At 49.8% G+C, this 20,290-nt stretch overlaps 1 protein-coding gene across 3 annotated transcripts in view; it reads right to left on the bottom strand.

Annotated features, from left to right (window-relative positions):
* The window catches only part of LOC147443789 (BTB/POZ domain-containing protein), a 76,670-nt gene that overhangs the window by 13,043 nt on the left and 43,337 nt on the right, over positions 1 to 20,290 (bottom strand). For all 3 annotated transcript variants that reach the window (XM_086526581.1, XM_086526583.1, XM_086526580.1), the window contains exon 2: positions 7,572 to 7,755. In XM_086526581.1, coding sequence (XP_086382707.1) covers positions 7,572 to 7,755 — 184 coding nt within the window. The remainder of the gene's footprint in view (positions 1 to 7,571; positions 7,756 to 20,290) is intronic.

Below are 20,290 nucleotides of genomic sequence, written 5' to 3'. Positions count from 1 at the left end.
TGTGCCACGCAGGGCTCAGTGGATTACTATGCAGGTTCAGGGTGGCCTTGTGGGCTTCCTGAACATCTATGCGCCCAATGTGGCGAGTGCTCGTGCAGAGTTTTGGTCACAGATTGTTGAGTCTTTGCCGCAAGCCGATCATTGGTGTATAGGAGGGGACTTCAACATGTTGGAGAACCCTTCTGACAGAATTGGTGGCAGCCATGCTACTGTGCATGGAGTCGAGTTGGCTGCTTGGGAGAGGTTTTGTATGACTTTGAGGGTCTCGGATACATGGCAGCACTCAGGTTTTGTGAGGCCCCCAGACAGTCTTGCCTTCTCTAGATCGGACCGCAGAGTGGGAGGAGTGAATCTATCGCGGATAGATCGCTTCTACACTAGTGACCACTTCAGTGACTTGGGGGGTTCAGTGGGCATCCTGGCAGGGACTTCCTTCTCGGACCATGCACCAGTGATCCTCACAGTGGCAGACAGGCAGAGGAGTGGGAGCACGATGCTCCGCATCCCAGAGAGGGTCTTGTTGGACTCAGCACTCAGAGAGAGGGTAGAGGCTCTCTGGACAGAGGATATGGACAGACAGGATTCACCTGCAAACAGAGTGGCCTCAGGCCTAGCTCAGCTTAGCCACTTTTTTCTTCAGGAGTCTCCGGCTCGCCGGGTTGCAGCGAGAGAGGCGGAGCAGTGTCTCAGACGGGGTATTGCTTCACTGCAGAGGATGCAGGAGCAGCATCCAGACAGTCCATGGTTGGAGGAGCAGTTACAGCAGGCTCGACAGGCGTCATGAGTTTGCCTTCCACGGACAGGCATCTCAGTGGACTCAGGTGGGTGACAGAGTGACTGGTGCTTTTTGTGAGACAGTGGGGCCTCGGCACTCGCATGCCAAGGTCAGTCAGGTGAGGAGGCCCAATGGGTCCGTTGCTTGTGAGCCCGAGGATATGGTGCAGTCGCTACTGACTTCTAAGATGAGTTACTGTCGGCATAGCCTCAGTCAGAGCGGCAGGATGCATGCAAGGAGCAGGTTTGGGCAGAGATGCCATGTCTTGTGAAAGAGGAGATGCGCCAGAGGCTAGAGATGCCACTTCAGCTTGAGGAGCTGCACACAGCTCTGAGGGCCCTTCCTCGTGGTAGCTGTCCAGGTGAGGATGGGTTGACTCCCAGCTTTTTCTTGGAGTACTGGGACCTGCTTGGCCCAGATCTTTGTAGTGCTTTTCAGTACATTTTACACACAGGAGTGATGCCTGACAGCATGAGTGAGGGCTTGATCTACCTCATTCCCAAGGAGGGTGGCTCCTTGGATGAGATTCGTCAGTGGAGCCCCATCACCATCCTCAACTCAGCCTACAAAATTCTTGCCAAGGCTCTGAGTTTGAGGATTCGGCCACTTTTAGAGAGCCTTATACATAGGACTCAGACAAGTTTTGTCAAGGAACGCAATATCCTTGACAACATCTTTACTTTCTGGGAGGCTTCTGCCCTGGCACGGCTCCGTGGTGAGGACCTTGTGATTCTTCTTCTCGATTTTGAGAAGGCCGACGACCAAGTTGACTGGGACTTTCTAGAGGGCACTCTTTGCAGGATGGGCTTCTCAGATGCTTGGATCAGAGGGGTGTCAGCTTTGTACAGACAGGCTCACAGTCAGGTGCTTTTGGCAGAGGGGAGAGGTGCGCGCTTCATGCTCACACGCTCGGTCAGACAGGGCTGCCCTCTTGCCCCCTTTCTCTTTCTGTTCTATGCGGAGGCGATGAGCAGATTTTTGGTGTCACAGCAGGTTGGTCTTCGGGGCTTAGCACTCCCTATTCGGGGACAGGAGCTACTGGACGCTGAGTTTGCCAATGACTCAGCCTTGTACTTAGATGGCCAGGAGGCCAATCTTCACAGATGTGAGTAGGCTTTGGAGACCTTCTGTTGTGCATCGGACGCACTGATCAACTGGAGAAAGATAGTGGCTTCCTCGGTTGGTAGTGCTCCTATGCCTGATTGGATGCCAAGAGAGGGTTTCAGGTGGATTCCCCCAGGGACTGCAGTTCAGTACTTGGGTTGTCAGGTTGGTTTGGACTTGTCTCCCGAGCAACAGATTGCTCCTCTTCTCCTGTCCATAAGGAGAAAGTTGTTACATTGGAGCTCAGCACGTCTGTCGCTGGCTGGTAGAGTAGTAGTTGCCAACCAGGTGTTGTTGGCGACTATGTGGTACATCACCTCCTGCTGGATCTTCTCGAGTTCTTGTATCAGCCAGGTAGAGCGGCTGATCAAGAACTTCCTTTGGTCAGGACGTGACACTCAGATGGCCCGAGCCAAGGTGGCTTGGTCGGTCATCACGCTTCCCTGTTCTCAGAGAGGGCTTGGGATCATTGATCCAGCACAACAGAGCAGAGCCATTCTAGGGAAGTTCATAGTCAGAGGACTTCTTCCAGGTGAGGAGCCCTGGAAGGAGTTCTTGTTGCAGAGGCTTCGTGCCAGGGTGCCCCAGTCAGGAGGCCCTTGGCAACCTTCGACCAGATGGATCTTTACAGAGATGCGCCGAGTTGGTTTGAGCAGGAGATTGGAGGACCGTTTCGCTGTGAGTTTGCTTCGTTCTTGGGAGCTCCTACGGCGTGGCCTGGAGCAGCGATAGCCGATGTGCACGGAGGAGCGCCTACGGCAGCCCCTCGTCTGGAACCCCATGGTTAGCACTCAGAGAGGCCACTTGGTTGGTAGTCGACCTCATGTTTCCTGGGGTCCCATGGCAGCATGTCCAGCGCGCTCTCTAGGTGACTGGCTAGAGTTCACAAGTTTGTCAGAGGAGGTACAGGGTTTCCAGCTGCAGGGCATGAGAGGGGTGCAGAGTATGTGTCAGGACATCTCAGAGTCAGTTCCAGCTGAGTGGCTCATGCCTCTCGAGCCAGTAGAACCCCGGTGGATGGGAGCCTTCACACAACTGGAGGTTCTCATTTCAGTCAGGGCCTGCTCAGAGACTGTCCCAGCCCTGTTCTTCGAGCTTCAGGGTGGGGAACGACTACAGCGAGTTGCAGTAGAGGCCCCGCAGGTAGCAAAGTGCTGTTTTCAAAGGATCCGAGTTGTGGGCATCTGTGGGAGGTGAAACCGGCCCGTAGGGCGGTAGGCATTGGCTTTCACCCGAAATTCTTTACTTTAAACACACACACAGAGCACTTTGCAAAGAGAACCTGCGACGGGAGTTAACACTTGAATACACACACGGCTCGCAAGCTAGAATGCTCCGAGCAGACGCCGACAACCTGTAGGCCCCAAAATTGGCGCCCCTTTCGGTATTTCTTTATTCTTAAGGAGGGTAAATTACAAGGTAAGGTCCTGGGAATCCTTTACGTGTATCCACCTAGATACCATTGGATTTGGCCAAATTTCGGCAGCATAACAGCCCCAAAACTTGCGCGAAACCAATTCCCCTGCTGGAACTCGCTTGCACTGTCGTATACCCTCTGATTCCTGTCCAAAAACAGTAAATTCAGCACACTGTATTTACTGGTTTTTGCCCTGTTTTCAGCCCCAAACAGTCCCCTAACTGTCCTCCGCCAGTGGGGCACGATTCCCAATGGTCCTGGCGTCCGTATGGCTGAAAAACAGTGAAATTACAGCGCATACACAGCGCTGATTTTGCACCTGTACGGAAGGTTATGACCCTCACCAGTGCCTGCTTTGGAGCAGCAGTTAGCTACCCCTGTTCCTGCTCAAGGAGGCTCTTGCCTCAGCATGAACCCACACAACTGTACATCAGTCAAATGAGTAGCCCTCTTGTGGGGCATCACATAACTGCACGTAGGGGAGAGAGAGAGCAGTGTGTAGTGTGCAGGGCATCACTCCTAGCACCACACTGTACATGAGAGGGAAAGAAAGCACTCCATAGCTCTTAACCTGTGACAGGTTGCAAATGAGGCCTCTCCCAGCATAAAAATCAGCGCCCATTTTTCTGCAAGAGGAAAGTTCACCAAAATGTGACACTTGGCGCATTTTCAAGCATTTTCCCGTTTCGGGTTCGCCGCTTAAAAATATCCCAACCGACGCGTCAGTTGACTTCGCGGCAGAGTTATAAAGTGTTCCCCTAGTCATACCGGAGGTAATGACGCGAACACATTTCACGGCCCAAAACAGCAGTTCCCTAAATTTTAGGAGATGCTTCCGTTGGGCTCCCACTGGTCTTCTGACCATCTATCCTCATTGGGACCGCATCCAAAAATGCAATGTGGCCCAACTGTCGGATACTTTTTTGTTGGTAGTCCCACCTTGACTTTACGCCTTAATTGAGTTCACTTCCTAGTATCCACCAACTTGCTAAGTGCGACAGGGGGACCTATATGATCTTGCTCTGAGCCTAGACATCCTCTTACCATACGAATTCCAGTGCCGACCACTTCCCGTCTGAGGGTGAATCTACCGTTCACATTGGCCATACAATGTCCGACCGTTTGCTACTTCAAAAAGAGGGTCTCAAAACAAATAAAATAAACCCCATTGGAAAGAAACCAACAACCAAGGTTAGCAGTTGCCACATCTCTGTGACATGGTTAATAACTGCCACGTCCTCGTGACAGGAGGACTTGCGTCATAGACCCTGACCCAGCAGCTCTTGAGACTGGACACTGGAGGCTTTGGGCTTGGGAGTGTTGTCCACTGGCACGAGTACAGTGGGATCCCGGTGAGTGGCTATGGAGGGACCCCTTCTCTTCTGCAGACCACCTAGGAGTCCCCTTCTTTCAGTACATTGTTCGGCTTGGACGGCACATACTAGCAGCACACAGAGAGGCCTTCCCCGCTGCAGCATGTCATTGGCAGGAGGAGGGTCTTACCATCGAGTTCTTGGCAGACTTTTGGGAGAGGTTGTGGGACTCTAGACAGCCGAGGCGAGTCACCTTGTTTCCGTGGCTCGTCGCACACAGAGCCACAGCAGTAGGGAGCTGGCTAGTGCATAGTGGTCTCTCGGCCACATGTGCAGCTTGTGACCATTTGGTGGAGAGTCAGCGTCACTGTCTTTGGGACTGTCCCTCGGCCCAGCAGGTGTGGCTACGAGTTCTTCGGCTGATGCCTGCTCCCTCCACGGCTCGACAGTACACTTGGGGGGCAGCGGCTTGGTCCACCCTCACGGGCCCGGCACTTCAGTTTGAGCTATCTTCCACCAGCAGGATGATAGTGATGCAGGGGGGACGTCCTACACTCCAGCCTGCTACAGAGCTTACTCCACAAGAGTGGTGCAGTGAGAGAGAGGAGTGTTGGGAGCTCATCAGTGGCCTAACACTTTGGTTCATCTGGCGGGCCCGCTGTTTCCGCATCTTTGAGGCTCGCCCTGTGCCACCAGCAGAGACTGTTCGTGACTTTTGGCTAGAGCTGATCCATACTCTCAGAGGACAGCTTGAGGGACTACAGGGCAGCTCCGACCGCATGCGGGAGCGCCGCGAGGCTTTCCTTCGACTTTGGCGCCTTGGGCCTTTCTACCATAGTTACCAGGAACGGGAAACCGGAACGGGAACGCAGAACAAAATGCCATTCCCTGTTACGGGTACTCACGTTTGAAACACGTAACGGGAATTCGGAACAGGAACTTGGAATGGGAACGGGGAACGGAGACCTGAAAACGGCCATTCCCTGTTACTATGCTTTCTACACCATAGTCCAAGGGGTGCTCAGATGGCACTACTGTCCACCTGTGTGGCTCTTCCCTCCTCCCATCTCTTGATTTAGCCTCATTGTATATATGTTGTTTTTTCATTGGGAGAGTCTCCCCATCATGCTTGTTGTAGCCCTCTCTTGCAGAGGAGGTTGTAGCCCTATGGGCAGTTTTCATTAACTAATAATAGGATCTTTTTCTCGGAAAAAAAAAAAAAACAAGAGCTAAAATGTGCACAAATAAGTGTAGTAGTAGAGCCAGGTGGTGGCCTATCTGCCAAAGCCTAACCTCCTCAATGTGCAGGCCCTGTAATAACCCTCACCTGAACTCTCTCATGGGCCACTGCATCGTGGCATCAATCTCCTCGTCTATAAAGAACCTCATAGGAGCTGCGCTATGCCTCTCAATTATGGCCTGGATGCGGCCTGACCCTGCAGAGCCGACCATCTGACTTGCTCTATCGCCGACAGGGCAAGCGAGCTTTGCATTAGAGGTGAAGCACCTTCAGGCCACCTCTGTCATCTACAAGATTATCGGCACTCTACCCAGCAAAGGCAAGGTGCTCGACTTCCTCCAGACCCACCTTCTTGCAGAGGTGGGAAAGATCATCGACACACAACTCCTTGGGCGTCATTACTACAAGATCAAGTTTGAGACTCCTAAGTTGGCTTCCAACTTCATTTCAATGAGTTTGCTGGCCATCTGAGCAGTCAGGGCTCATTTTCGACAGTAACACCATGGTTTCGACCAAGCTTCTAATTTTCTTGTCAAGAAACCAGACTTGCCCATTTCGGTTTGTTTCGTCAGCTGAGGAAAGAGTACCTACAGCTTCTATTCAGGATCGGTTCCGAGATTGGCACTGTCTTGGGAGACCCCACCCACAGAAGCTTCATTCGTTGCCAAGGCAACAGGTATACCTACTATATGCGTTTTGGTTCATGACACCCCCCCTCTCCCGAAGGTAGTCCTTCTGTCTAGGGTGAGTGGCGGATGTGCCAAACCGTAGAGTATTCGGGTCTCCCAAATGAGTGCTTCATATGCATACAAATGGGCCATCTCGCGAAGACTGGTCTCACAGGAGACCTTGAAGTGACACATGCTCAGCCCCCCAAGGCTGGACAAGCACACAGACCCAGGGTGCACAAGTTCATACTTCTTAGAGATGGATAGACAATCAACTGATGGTTGGCAGCAGGTACACGGCCACCACCATCAGGGACGGGCTCGCCACACTGCCCCCCTTGGTGGCCAGCCTACGACTATCGTACTTGAGGACGCCACTTTTGGTGCAAGCTTCTCCAATACCTCGCGAGCTGACCAGTTTTACCATTCATCGAAGATGGGACTTCTTCGACTACGACTCTACGCAGTTTCTTGGCGACTCATCCCCTGACCTCGAGGCAGCTTGTTTCGAAGTACATGTTCTTTTTTTTGCAGCCAGAGGTACCGAGACCTTGGGTACAACGGTTGGTTTTTCCTTTCCGCTGTGTGGCAGGGATCACACAGAATGGACTCTGCATAAAGTACTCGATTGGCTCCTGGTCCAGGCTCTTGAACTATCAGTCCCCTATCTCTTTCCTCTGTAGGGCTGCTAGTTTCAGCCCAGAAGGAGAAGTTCTGTCCCGAAGCTTTTGTCTGTGTATCAGCCTCAGCTCTTCTGTTCCTCGTGGCCTTTGGGCCCGCTGTATCAGTTTTGTACTACCCTTGGGACATGCTCATTTTTTGCATCTCCAGGGGTTATTCAGTGATAGAGATTCAGCTCTGTTCTTGTGCGTTAAAAAAGAGACACCAAGACAAGGGGAGAGTAGTGGGCACTCACTGGAAAAGCAGGGCAGTCAGTTGCTTAAGAAAAACCTTGATGTGTTATGACTGTATGTAGGCAAATAACCTCTTCCAAAACAATAACATATGCCCCAACAGAAAGAGGCTCTTAACAAACATTGGTAAAATAGCTTACTTGTAAGTCCAGAAATGAAGCAGCTGCTAAAACTCTGAAAGCATTGCTGTCATTCAGCTTGGGATGATGTCCATACAGGTATGACAAAGCTATAGCAACAGCTTCCCCGTTAACATTCTCATCATCAATTTGAAGTGTTAATTCTGACGCCCCAGCCTCTTTCCAGGGACCCTGAAGCATATGTCTGCATGGTAAATCTAATGCTTCAAATTAAGTGAGGACAAAACAAAATTTGCACTACAAGATTCCACAAAGACTAAAGTAACTGTTGGAGCCCAGCTTGCATGACACATTTCAACAAAAGCGTTTTTTCAAAGATAAATAAGCAAAATCTCATGCAATCTCATGCAAAATGCTAGTTGTTCTCCAAAACCTTCCTATTCACAGAGCAGACTCAATCGCTTATAAAAAAAAGGCCAACAGGAATAGGCATAAGGATCTGCTCGGACACACACAATTGAAGACTCACTCGCTGCTGCTGTCGCGCCCAACCTCTCGCCATCGCTGCCCCCCCCCCCCCCCCCCAGCCTTCGCGCGCCGTCGCTGCCCCCTCCTCCCCTGCCCTCGCTGCCGGCACCTGCTGCACGCTTCCTCCAGCTCGCTGCCCAGCCCGCCCACTGCCCCCTGCCCGCTGCCCTACCCGCCTCGCTTTTTTATCTCAGCCCGCCAGCCCCGCCTCTCAATCCGGCAAAAAGACGGCCATCCTGCTTGTCGGGCCTCGCCAATACCATTGATGGGTTCGGTCCAGCAAAAGCTTCTCTTTTCGACGATGCTTCTCCGCCCTTTCCTCACAACAGCAGACACAGATGGATGCTCCAGCTCCACCACAGAGGGACTCTGATGAAGTCACCTCGCCCGACCCGCTGAGCCCACCATTCGAACTGCTCTTACTCCAAACAAAGCAAGCGAGCCTAGCCACAGAGATGGATAGTTTGCAGGCGACCTCAGTCGTCTACAAGATTCTCGGCACCAGACCCAGCAGAGGAGAGCTGCGTGACCTTCTCCAGGCCCGCCTTCTTGCAGACGTGGGCAAGATCTTGGACGTTCAGATCCTCGGACGAGGCTACTACCAGATCGAGTTCGAGACCCCCGAGATGGCATCCAAGGTCATCGCCATGAGTCCATTGACCATCCGAGCAGCTCGAGCCCACTTTCAACAGTGGAGACATGGTTTTGACCCTGCTTCAGATGTTCTGGCAGAGGAGGCAGACATCCCCATCTCCGTCTGCTTTCCTGGTTTGTGGAGGGAGTACTTACCACTTTTGTCCATGATAGGCTCAGCGATTCGGACTGTCCTGGAGACACCTCGCACGGCAGCCTCAGCAGCTGCCAAGGGCGGCCGGCATTCCCTCAGTTCGCGTTCTGGTTAGGGATACTCACACTCTCCCGAAGGTCATTCTTCTGCCTCGGGTGAGTGGGGGTTAGTTTAGACAAAGCGTGGAGTATTTGGGCCTCCCGAACCAGTGCTTCATTTGTCGACAGATGGGCCATCTTGCGAAGGCCTGTCCACGGAGGAGGCCTCGACCTACACCACAGACCCAGACCCAGACCCAGACCCAGACCCAGACCCAGCCTAAAAGGGCTGGCCAGCAGCCACAGGCAGAGACACAACACACACGTGCAGAGCCACCCTCCGAGCCTGGGGCTCCAACGGAGGAGGGATAGCAGCAGGTCCGTGGTCGACGATGACAAGGGCCACAACGACAGCCTGGCACTCAAAGTGGTCCTCAGGCACCTGCACAGCAACAGTGGGTTCCCACGGGGAACCGTTTCGGTCCTCTTGAGCAAGATGAGGTCCCTGCTCCAGCCCCCATTTCAGCTCAACCTCGACAGCCCCTCCCCCCTCCCCCCAGAGTTTCCCCCTCATCATCCTCCCCCCTCGCCTCCTGCTCCCGCCGCCCCTCTTCTCCACCTCTTCCCCCTGCTCCTACTGTTGGGTTAAAGGCCTAAATAACCCCTTTTTGTACATTTTTATACTTTGTGAACCTGGACACATTTTTTAAAGGTCACTTATAATAAAAGTGGGAAAACCCAAAACTCGCTTATTGAGTTTTCCCCAAAAACGTGAGCTCTCTCTCTCTCCCTCTTCTTCTGCTAGCGCTTCCTCTCCTTCTGCACTTCGCCTACCCTCTCTGCACACACACTGCACTTCCTCGCGTGCTCTTTCACTTGCACACACCGCCGCGCGCTCATCAACTGGTATCAGAGTACGATTAGGGTTTGCCCCCAAACCTGCAAACGCTGAATTTTAGCCAAGAAGGTTAACTTTATCGCGAGATTTTGCAATTTCATCGCCAAAGGACTCGTCCTCCCGGCAACCCAAATTGACCTAAAACAGGCTGAAATTAGGTCAAAAACAGGAAATTACAGGTTATGACAGCGAAAATACAGGTTTTGCAAAGGTTTTGCAAATGATGTATTAAGGTGTGGAAATACTTTTGCTAAGTCCCCGCTACCCGAAAACCCTGAAATTGTCGAAAAACAAGCCCTAAAACAGGTGTTTTAAGCAAATTTCAGATTATGCAAGTTTTTGCAAGTGTTTTTATGGTGTGATTACATTGGGGAAAGTGCAAATAGATGCAATCCACACACATTTGACAAATTTTGTCGATGTATGACCATTTGTGGCTCAATTTCATGCAATTTTGATGCTACAAATTGGGGCTTTTGCGCTTTCATGCTTCTAAAGGCTGTGTATTAGCCTTATGTATGTCTTCTGAGGCTAAAAACAACTAAATTTGTTGTTTTCGAGCACAAATTCGCTCGCTGAAATTTCCTGCGCATAAATTTCAGAAATTGAATTTTGTGTCCAAATTGACCTATTTTGCCCCAAATTGCTCCTGTGACCATTTGGAGTTGTAGTGCCCATCTCTGTGAGGCTATACTCCGATTTTTGCGCATTTTGCCCAAAAATTCAGCGTATTACCCCTCTTCTTTCGTTCAACTATGGCCTCATCTTCTTCGGATGTGAAGAACCTCTTTTAGATTAGGAGGTTCGATGGTACATATTTTGATCTTTGGAAAGACAGGATTCAAGGAATCCTATTTCTTAAGGATTGCGAAGGGGCACTTGAATAGGTGAAGCCACAAAATATGACAGATGAAGCATGGGTTAGCATGAACAGGAAAGCCGTTACATACATTAAAATGGCCATGACAGATGAGACCGTCATTGATGTGAAAGGTCTCACGACTGCTTTTCATGTGTGGGAAAAGTTAAAGGGAATGTATGAAAATACAACGCCTGTCAACCAGGTGCACTTGATGCGAAAACTTGTTGGCATGCAACTAGATGATTCCAAGAGCGCGGCAGAGCACTTGTCACTATTCGCAGTTACAGGATTCTGGCTTGCCCCCTTTTGATGATAAGCTGAAAGCTATCTTCTTGCTTATGACCTTACCTGAGTCATCGGAAACTTTGGTGGTTTCGTTGTCCAATAACCCCAATTTGACCTTTGATGGTGTTAGGGGTTCTATCTTGAATGAAGAAATCAGGAGGAAAGCAAGTGGAGAGGGAGGCAGCTCTGCCAACATGGTTAGAGGCAGAACAGAAAAGAAGAATGCTTATGCACAAAGGAGTAAGAGTAAGAGTAAAGAAAGGGGAAATGCAAGCAAATGCAAGGGTGATGTGACTTGCTATCAATGTGGCAGGAAAGGTCACAAGAAACCCGATTGCAGCTACTATAAAGCTGAGTTAGAAAGAAAAAAAAAAGGTGGAGACAAAAAGAAAGAGAAGAAGGAAGTCAAGGCAGATGCACAGGATAGCTCAAAGGACAAAGAGAAGGCCAATGTGGCTTCTAGTGTCGTGATTGAGGAGCTGTCAGATGTAGAGGACATCTTGTGTGCCACTTTGTCAGATGATGATGCTTATGACTTTGATACCTCTCTAAATGTTCATTCACAAGACATGCAGATCACCAAGAGTGATCGTATTGATGCTTTGTTGACTGTCAATGATGCATTGTCCCAAACTTGGATTGTTGATTCCGGTGCTTCATTTCATGTGACTCCTATCAAGGAGTGTTTCTCTACTTTTGATGCAGGCAAGCGTGGCCATGTATACCTGGAAACAATCATGCATGCTCCATTGAGGGTATTGGCATTGTGCATCTCTCCATAGATGGCACAAATGAGCTTGTCTTGCATGATGTTCAATATGTGCCGGGAATCAAGAAGAGTCTGCTTTCTGTTGGTCAGATGGATATGCATGGTTACAGCATCTTGTTTGAGAGAGAGTCATGGAAAATGACCAAAGGCTCAAGGCTGATTGTAAAGGGCACAAAGAAAGGGACACTTTACTGCATGCATGGAAAGGCCGTGTTGGGCAAGTTTATTGCATTGGCTGAAATTAACTCTCACATGGAGTTGTGGCACAAGAGGCTTGGCCATATGAGCCAAAAGGGCCTTTCTAAGCTTTGTACTTTGAACAAGCTTGATGCTAAAGGCACAAAGCTTGATTTTTGTAATGAATGTCAATATGGCAAGCAAGTAAAGCGTTCTTATTACTCTGGTGTCTCTCGTAAATCTTGTGTGCTTGATCTTGTACATTCTGATGTATGTAGCATGCCTACTAAGTCTATGGGTGGTGCATGTTATTTTGTCTCCTTTGTTGATGATCATTCTAGGAAAATTTGGGTTTATTTGCTTAAGTCTAAGGATGAAGCCTTTGCTGCGTTTAAGAGATTTCATGCATTTGTGACCACCCATACAGGTAGAAAGCTAAAATACTTGCGTACAGACAATGGGGGGGAGTACACAAGTGCTGAATTTAACAAGTTTTGTGAAAATTTGGGCATTAAGAGGGAGCTTACTGTGCCATACAACCCCTCTTCTAATGGTGTGGCTGAAAGATTTAATAGGACACTTTGTGAGAGGGTGAGATACATGATGTCCACAGCTAATCTCTCTCATGGATTTTGGGGAGAAGCTTTGAAAACTGCAGTGCATATATGCAATCGATCCCCTCACATGTCTTTGAAAGGTGACATCCCTGAAGAGGTTTGGTCTGGCAAGCCTACTTCATATGATCACTTACACATTTTGGTTGCGAAGCTTTTGTGCATGTTAGACCTGAGTTGAGGAGTAAACTAGATGCGAAGTCCATTAAAGGCCTCTTCATGGGATATGGTAAAGAAGGCAAAATGGGCTACAGGATTTGGTTACCTCAGCTCAAAAGGGTTGTACGCAGCCGGGATGTTGTTTTTAATGAGGCAAGGCTGCTTCAAAACAATTGTGCCTTACAGCATGACCATAAAAGGGTGAAATTTCAGCATGACCAGCCACCTGTTAGGCCTTTTTGGAACCCTCAGGATGCACCACAAATGGCTGAAAATGTAGATGATCCAGTGGTGTTTGAGCCAGATGATGTTGGATAGCAAATTGAGGCTCCTAAAGGGCATTTGCAGCCAAGAAACAATGCTGAAAATGGTGCTGAAAATGATGTACAACAGCCCATTGTTGATGATTTTGTACTGCCACCTGATGTAAACCCATTGCCGGATAATGTGGATCATTGGGTGAGACGCTCTACTCGTCAAAGACGGCCTGTGAGTCGATATGACCCCTCTTTGCATTACATTATGTTGACAGATGAGGGAGAGCCTCTTACGTATAAAGAGGCAAAGACATGTGAGCACAGCAACAAGTGGAAGCTTGCTATGTAGGAAGAGATTAAAGCTTTGCATGCTAATCATACTTGGGATTTGGTTGAATTGCCCAAAGGAAGGAAGGCTATTCCTAACAAATGGGTGTATAAAATCAAAACTGTTGATGCAAAACCCAAGTATAACGCAAGGCTTGTGGCAAAGGGATATGTTCAAACCAAGGGCATAGACTTTCAGGAAGTGTTCTCTCCTGTTGTGAAGATGACCACTTTGCGTGTATTGTTTGCCATTGTGGCTGCTCTTGATTTGGAAATGGACCAAATGGATGTACATACCGCTTTCTTGCATGGTGATGTGGAAGAAGAGCTTTACATGAAGCAACCCGAGGGTTTTGTCATCCCTGGCAAGGAGCATTTGGTATGTATGCTCAATAGAAGCTTGTATGGGCTGAAACAATCATGTAGACAGTGGTACAAGAAGTTTGATCACTTTATGCTTGAACATGGTTACAAAGAAGCCATGCAGACCATTGTTTGTATACCAAACGTGATGAGGATGGCAGCCCGATCATTCTTGTGTTGTATGTAGACGATATGTTGATAGCTGCAAAGAAAAGAAGCACTGTACATGCTCTTAAAGGGAAGCTGAAATCTGCGTTTTCAATGAAAGACCTTGGGGCAGCTGAACATATACTTGGAGTGCGTGTTACATGGTAAAGAGACAAGCGCCTATTGTATTTGTCGCAAGAAAAGTACATTGAAAAGGTGCTGGACAGATTTAACATGGCTGAAGCAAAGCCTCTTGGTGTGCCATTACAGCCATATGTTAAAATTTCCAAGGATGATTGTCCCAAGTCAAAGGAAGAAGCCAATGACATGCAAAGTGTGCCTTATGCTTCAGCTTGTGGTTCACTTCTGTATGCTATGGTTGCTACTAGGCCTGACATAGCCCATGCAGTGGGAGTTGTGAGCTGGTTTATGGCTAATCCAAGCAGGTTGCATTGGGATGCACTGAAGTCCATTATGAGGTACTTGAAAGGGACTAAAAACAAATGCCTCTGCTATGGTAAAGGACCAATGGAGTTGAAGGGATTTTGTGACTCTGACATGGCTGGTGATGTGGATACAAGGAAATCCACAAGTGGCTATGTATTTACTCTTGCGGGAGGTGTTGTTTCATGGTGTTCTAGATTGCAAAAGATTGTTGCATTGTCTACTACAAAAGCTGAATATATTTCAGCCACTGAGGCTTCCAAAGAAGTTATTTGGTTAGCACGCCTATGCAGTCAGTTTGGCTTGCCTGCCAAGGCACCTATGCTTGGTTGTGATAGCCAAAGTGCCGTATGTCTGGCAAAGAATGCCATGTTTCATGCACGCACAAAGCATATTGATGTGCGGTATCACTTCATACGAGAAGTGCTTGAGGATGGCCTTATTACATTGGTTAAGGTCCATACATCACAAAATCCAGCCGATGCTCTCACTAAGTGCTTATCCAAAGCACAACATCATCTATGCATAGAGATGGTGGGAGTCACGTAGCTTAAAGGCGCCATTTATGCCTTTAAGTGGGAGGTTGTTGGGTTAAAGGCCTAAATAACCCCTTTTTGTACATTTTTATACTTTGTCCAGGTTCATATTGAACATAGACACGTTTTTTAAAAGTCACTTATAATAAAAGTGGGAAAACCCAAAACTCACTTATTGAGTTTTCCCCAAAAACGTGAGCTCTCTCTCTCTCCCTCTTCTTCTGCTAGCGCTTCCTCTCCTGCTGCACTTCGCCTACCCTCTCAGCACACACACTGCACTTCCTCGCGTGCTCTTTCACTTGCACACACCACCGCGCGCTCATCATCTACACCCCCCCGTCCCGCTTCAGTTCCACAGTCGACCCAGGAGCCACGGCCATCCCCGGCTGCTAGGAGATCTCTTAGCAACGCCTTTGCCACGAGTCGCTTGGCGAGAGAGGGACAACCTTTCTTGCGATCCCCTCTACAAGTACAGACGTATCCCTTTGCAGCAGTCCCTCGTGGTCTGACGAGCTTCGACATTCAGTGCCGATGAGACTTCTTCGACTACAACTTTACACGTTTTCTCAGCGACCCCTCAGCAGACCATGAGGCAGCCTGCTTCAGGGTCCATGTTCTGTTCCTTGCAACTAGGGGGATAGAGGCCTTGGACTTGGCGGTTGGCTTCTCTTTTCCCCTTTGCGGCAGGGACCAGACTGAGTGGACTCTCGACTCAGTGTTGGAGTGGTTGCATACACAGGTCCTAGAGTTCTCTCGAGACATGGGAGAACTAGGAGTTACAGAAATGCTTCAGACTTTGTGGCCATTGGCCAAGTTTGCGGTGACCCCTCCAGATACAGCAAGATGTAGACACATTGTGGTTTATTTCTTTGCCGATATGCAGTGCTTGACATGATATGTACACATTCATGAGGACTCCTGGACAAAGGAGGTTGCTTTACGTACGGCTCGCTCTACTTGGGTTTGAGCCACGCACTCGTTGCAGTCACGCCTATCTAGAGGACGCTCGGATGCCGATTACTCCCCATCCAAGCCAGCCTTGAAGATAGCACGTTTAGCTGCTACGGCAGCATCTGTTCTTTCTCGCTCCCCATGAGGATCGTCTCATGGAACGTGCAGGGACTTGGTGGGCCCCAGTTTCAGCATCAGCGGGGCCGACTGCGTCAGGAGCTTCAGCGCTTCCTTGTGGGAGGAGAGATTGATCTCCTGCTGCTACAGGAGCACCATCTCTGTGAGAGCAGCATTAGACGTTGTGGTCAGCTCTTGCGTGGACGATATGATACTTTTTGGTCAGCTGCTTTTGGACCTGGAGGCATCCAAGGTGGGGTATGTATGACTATTGTGGAATCTTTGCAGCAGGCCATTGTGGGCAGAGGGATTATTGTGCCAGGCAGGGTTCAGTGGATCACTATGCAGTTTCAGGGTTGCCTTGTGGGCTTTCTGAACATCTATGCGCCCAATGTGCCGAGTGCACGAGCAGAGTTTTGGTCACAGATAGTTGAGTCTTTGTCGCAGGCAGAACACTGGTGCATAGGGGGGGACTTCAAGATGTTGTTGGACCCTTCTGACAGGATTGGTGGTAGCCATGCTATTGTGCATGGAGTTGAGCTGGCAGCTTGGGAGAGGTTCTGTATGACTCTGAGAGTCTCGGATGTGTGGCAGCACTCTGGTTTTTTGAGGCCCCCAGACAGCCTGGCCTTCTCTCGTTCGAACCGCAGAGTGGGAGGAGTGAATCTATCGCGGATAGATCGCTTCTACACTAGTGACCATTTCAGTGACTTGGGTGGGACAGTTGGCAAGTTGAGGAGGCCCGACAGGTCAGTTGCTTCTGAGCCAGAGGACATGCGTGCAGTTGCTACTGACTTTTACCGTGAGTTACTGTCTAGAGAGCCTCAGTCAGAGCGTCAGGATGCATGCAGGGAGCAGGTGTGGGCACACATGCCTTGCCTTGTGACCGAGGAGATGCGTGAGAGGCTTGAGCTGCCACTTCAGCTTGAGGAGTTGCACACGGCTCTTAGTGCACTCCCCCGTGATAGCTGTCCAGGTCAGGATGGATTGACTCCCAGTTTTTTCTTGGAGTATTGGGACTTGCTTGGCCCAGATCTCTGTAGTGCTTTTTAGTACATCTTGCACACAGAAGTGATGCCTGACAGCATGAGTGAGGGTCTGATCTACCTCATTCCCAAGGAGGGTGGCTCCTTGGATGAGATTCGACAGTGGCGCCCCATCACCATCCTCAACTCAGCCTACAAAATTCTTGCCAAGGCTCTGAGTTTGAGGATCCAGCCACTTCTAGAGAGCCTTATACATGGGACTCAGATAGGTTTTGTCAAGGAGCGCAGTATCCTTGACAACATCTTTACTTTTTGAGAGGCTTCTGCCCTAGCGCAGCTCCGTGGTGAGGATTTGGTGATTCTTCTTCTCGATTTTGAGAAGGCATACGATAGAGTTGACTCGGACTTTCTAGAGGGTACTCTACACAGGATGGGCTTCTCAGATGCTTGGACCAGAGGAGTGTCAGCTTTGTACAGACAGGCACACAGTCAGGTACTTTTTTCAGGAGGTAGAGGTGATCGTTTCATGCTCACACGTTCGGTCAGACAGGGCTGTCCTCTTGCCCCCTTCCTCTTTCTGTTCTATGCTGAGGCGATGAGCGGGTTTTTGGTGTCGCAACAGGTTGGTCTATGGGGCTTAGCACTCCCTATTCGGGGAGATGAGCTACTGGACGCTGAGTTTGCTGAGTTTGCTGATGACTCAGCTTTGTACTTGGATGGCCGGGAGGCCAACCTTCACAGGTGTGAGCAGGCTCTTGAGACCTTCTATTGTGCATCTGGCGCACTGATCAACTGGAGAAAGACACTAGCTTTCTCGGTTGGTAGTGCTCATGTGCCCGACTAAACACCAGGTGAGGGTTTCAGGTGGATTCCCCCAGGGACGACAGTTCGGTACTTGGGTTGTCAGGACTTGTCTCCCGAGCAGCAGATTGCTCCCCTCCTCTTGTCCATCAGGAGGAAGTTGTTACATTGGAGCTCCGCACGACTTTCTTTGGCTGGCAGAGTTGTAGTGGCCAACCAGGTGCTGTTGGCTACTATGTGGTACATCACTTCTTGCTGGATCTTCTCGAGTTCTTGTATCAGCCAGGTAGAGCGGCTGATCAGGAACTTCCTTTGGTCATGGCGAGACACTTTGACTGCCCGAGCCAAAGTGGCTTGGCAGGTCATCACTCTTCCTTGTTCACAGGGAGGGCTTGGGATCATTGACACAGCATAGCAGAGCAGAGCCCTTCTTGGGAAGTTCATCGTCCAAGGTCTTCTTCCAGGTGAGGAGCCCTGGAAGGAGTTCTTGTTACAGCGGCTTTGGGCTAGGGTGCCTCAGGCAGGAGGCCTTTGGCAACCTTCGACCAGGTGGATCTTCACAGAGATGCGTCGAGTTGGTTTGAGCAGGAGACTAGAGGATCACTTTGCTGTGGGGTTCCTTCGCTCTTGGGAGCACTTGAGGCGAGGCCTGGAGCAGCGCCAACCTACTTGCACGGAGAAGCGCCTGCGACAGCCACTTGTTTGGAACCCCATGGTTAGCACTCAGAGAGGGCACTTGGTTCGTAGTCGGCCTCATGTTTCCTGGGATTCCATGGCAGCGGGTCCAGCACGCTCTTTAGGTGACTGGTTACAGTTTTCATGCTTGTCAGAGGAGCTACAGGGCTTTCAGGTGCAGGGCATCAGAGGGGTGCAGACCATGTGTCAAGACATCTCAGAGGCAGTACCAGCTGAGTGGCTCACGCCTCTTGAGTTAGCAGTGCCCAGATGGATGGGAGCCTTCATGCGACTGGAGGTTCTCATCTCTGTTTGGGCTTGCTCAGAGACTGTTCCCTCCCTGTTTTTCGAGCTATAGGGTGAGGGACACTTACAGCGAGTTGCAGTAGAGGCCCCGCAGGTGGCAGAGTGCTGTTTTCAGAGGATCCAAGTGGTGGGCATCTGTGGGAGGACTTGTGTCATCGATCCTGACCCAGCAGCTCTTGAGACTGGACATTGGAGGATGTGGGCCTGGGAGTGTTGTCCACTGGTACGAGTACAATGGGACCCTCAAGAGTGGCTCTGGAGGGACCCTTTCTCTTCTGCAGACCACCCAGGTGTCCCTTTCTTTCAGTACACTATTCGACTGGGACGTCACATACTGGCAGCACAGAGAGAGGCTCGCCCCGCTGCAGCACTTCATTGGCAGGAGCAGGGTCTCACAGCTGAGTTCTTGGTAGCTTTTTGGGAGAGGTTGTGGGACTCCAGACAGCCGAGGCGAGTCACTTTGTTTCAGTGGCTGGTCGCACACAGAGCTACAGCAATTGGGAGTTGGCTGGTGCATAGTGGTCTCTCGATCGCATGTGCAGCTTGTGGCCACCTTGTGGAGAGTCAGCGTCATTGTCTTTGGGACTGTCCTTTGGCACAGCAGGTGTGGCTTCGTGTTCTCCGGCTGATGCCTGCTCTTTCCACAACTCGGCAGTACACTTGAGGGGGAAGGGCCTTGGTACACTCTCACGGGCCCGGCAGCAATTTCGAAACAGCAATAAAAGCAAGATATCTGACCAAAAAGATTCAAACATGTTCAACACAGTCAACACAAAGCCTTTCTACACCTTCTAAGCCAGCCAGGAGGTAGCATACACTTGTTTGTGAAACTGCCACTTAAATCAGCAGCTCACACTCAGTCTTGAATATCCGAACCCTATGTCTAGACACAGGATGCAATCAAAAGGTCATTGTATATAATGTTGGAAGCTAGCAAGTCACAGCATGAAGAAAGTGTCCAATTCCTATTAGAATGTGGATACACTTTGTCAAGTCCCCATAGCTGACTGTAAGAAGGATCTGATTGATACCTAAAACACTTGCACGAAGGACACAATCAAGAAACTGACATCGACTAATGAGGAAAGAATGATAGAGCAATTTTTTAAAAGGACCAAAAATTAAAAAAACCATCAAAACTTCTGCTCTTCTTCAACATAGAATGCACATAAGAACAAGACAAAAAGAGCTCCCTTTCTAACTGGCTTGGACACCTAAAACAGGAATCTTCAACAACACACGAACAGGACTGAAAGAAATTGAACACTTGAACTGAAAGAGACAAGAGAAGTCGACACGAAGCGAGAGAGTTTTGCTTCTAGATGTACTGGTCCCAAAGTGCGACACCCCTTTTGGTACCTCTTTTTGTATTGACAATCACAGAGTACAAGTGTTGGAGGATCTCGCGCTGCAATGTGAAACCATACACTGATTTTCCAGAGAGCTACTCAAGGCACACTTATGAAGAGTCTAGTGAAAAGCAGGAGCGCAAAAACAAGGCGCCCCCAAAAGTTGTCTCCAGCTACAAATGATTGCCCTCCAAAAGTGTGGCCAAAAACTGCCCCAAGAGCTTACGTGGAAACTTGCCACATCACCAGCAGAAAACGTGGCGCATTTTATGGAAAAAATGCCACATCAGCAATCCGGTCAGCAGTGCCACGTCATCACTTATGGTTTTCTCTCTCTCGTTTGTCTTGAGCCATGCCATATCATCACTTTTGTGACAAAACCCCCCCCCCCCCCCCCCCCCAA

The sequence above is a fragment of the Adiantum capillus-veneris genome, chromosome 13 (assembly GCF_014529385.1).
Source record: "Adiantum capillus-veneris isolate H3 chromosome 13, ASM1452938v2, whole genome shotgun sequence".
Lineage (NCBI taxonomy): Eukaryota > Viridiplantae > Streptophyta > Polypodiopsida > Polypodiales > Pteridaceae > Adiantum > Adiantum capillus-veneris.
Note: the sequence above shows the minus strand (reverse complement) of the source record. Positions and strands in the feature narration are given on the sequence as shown.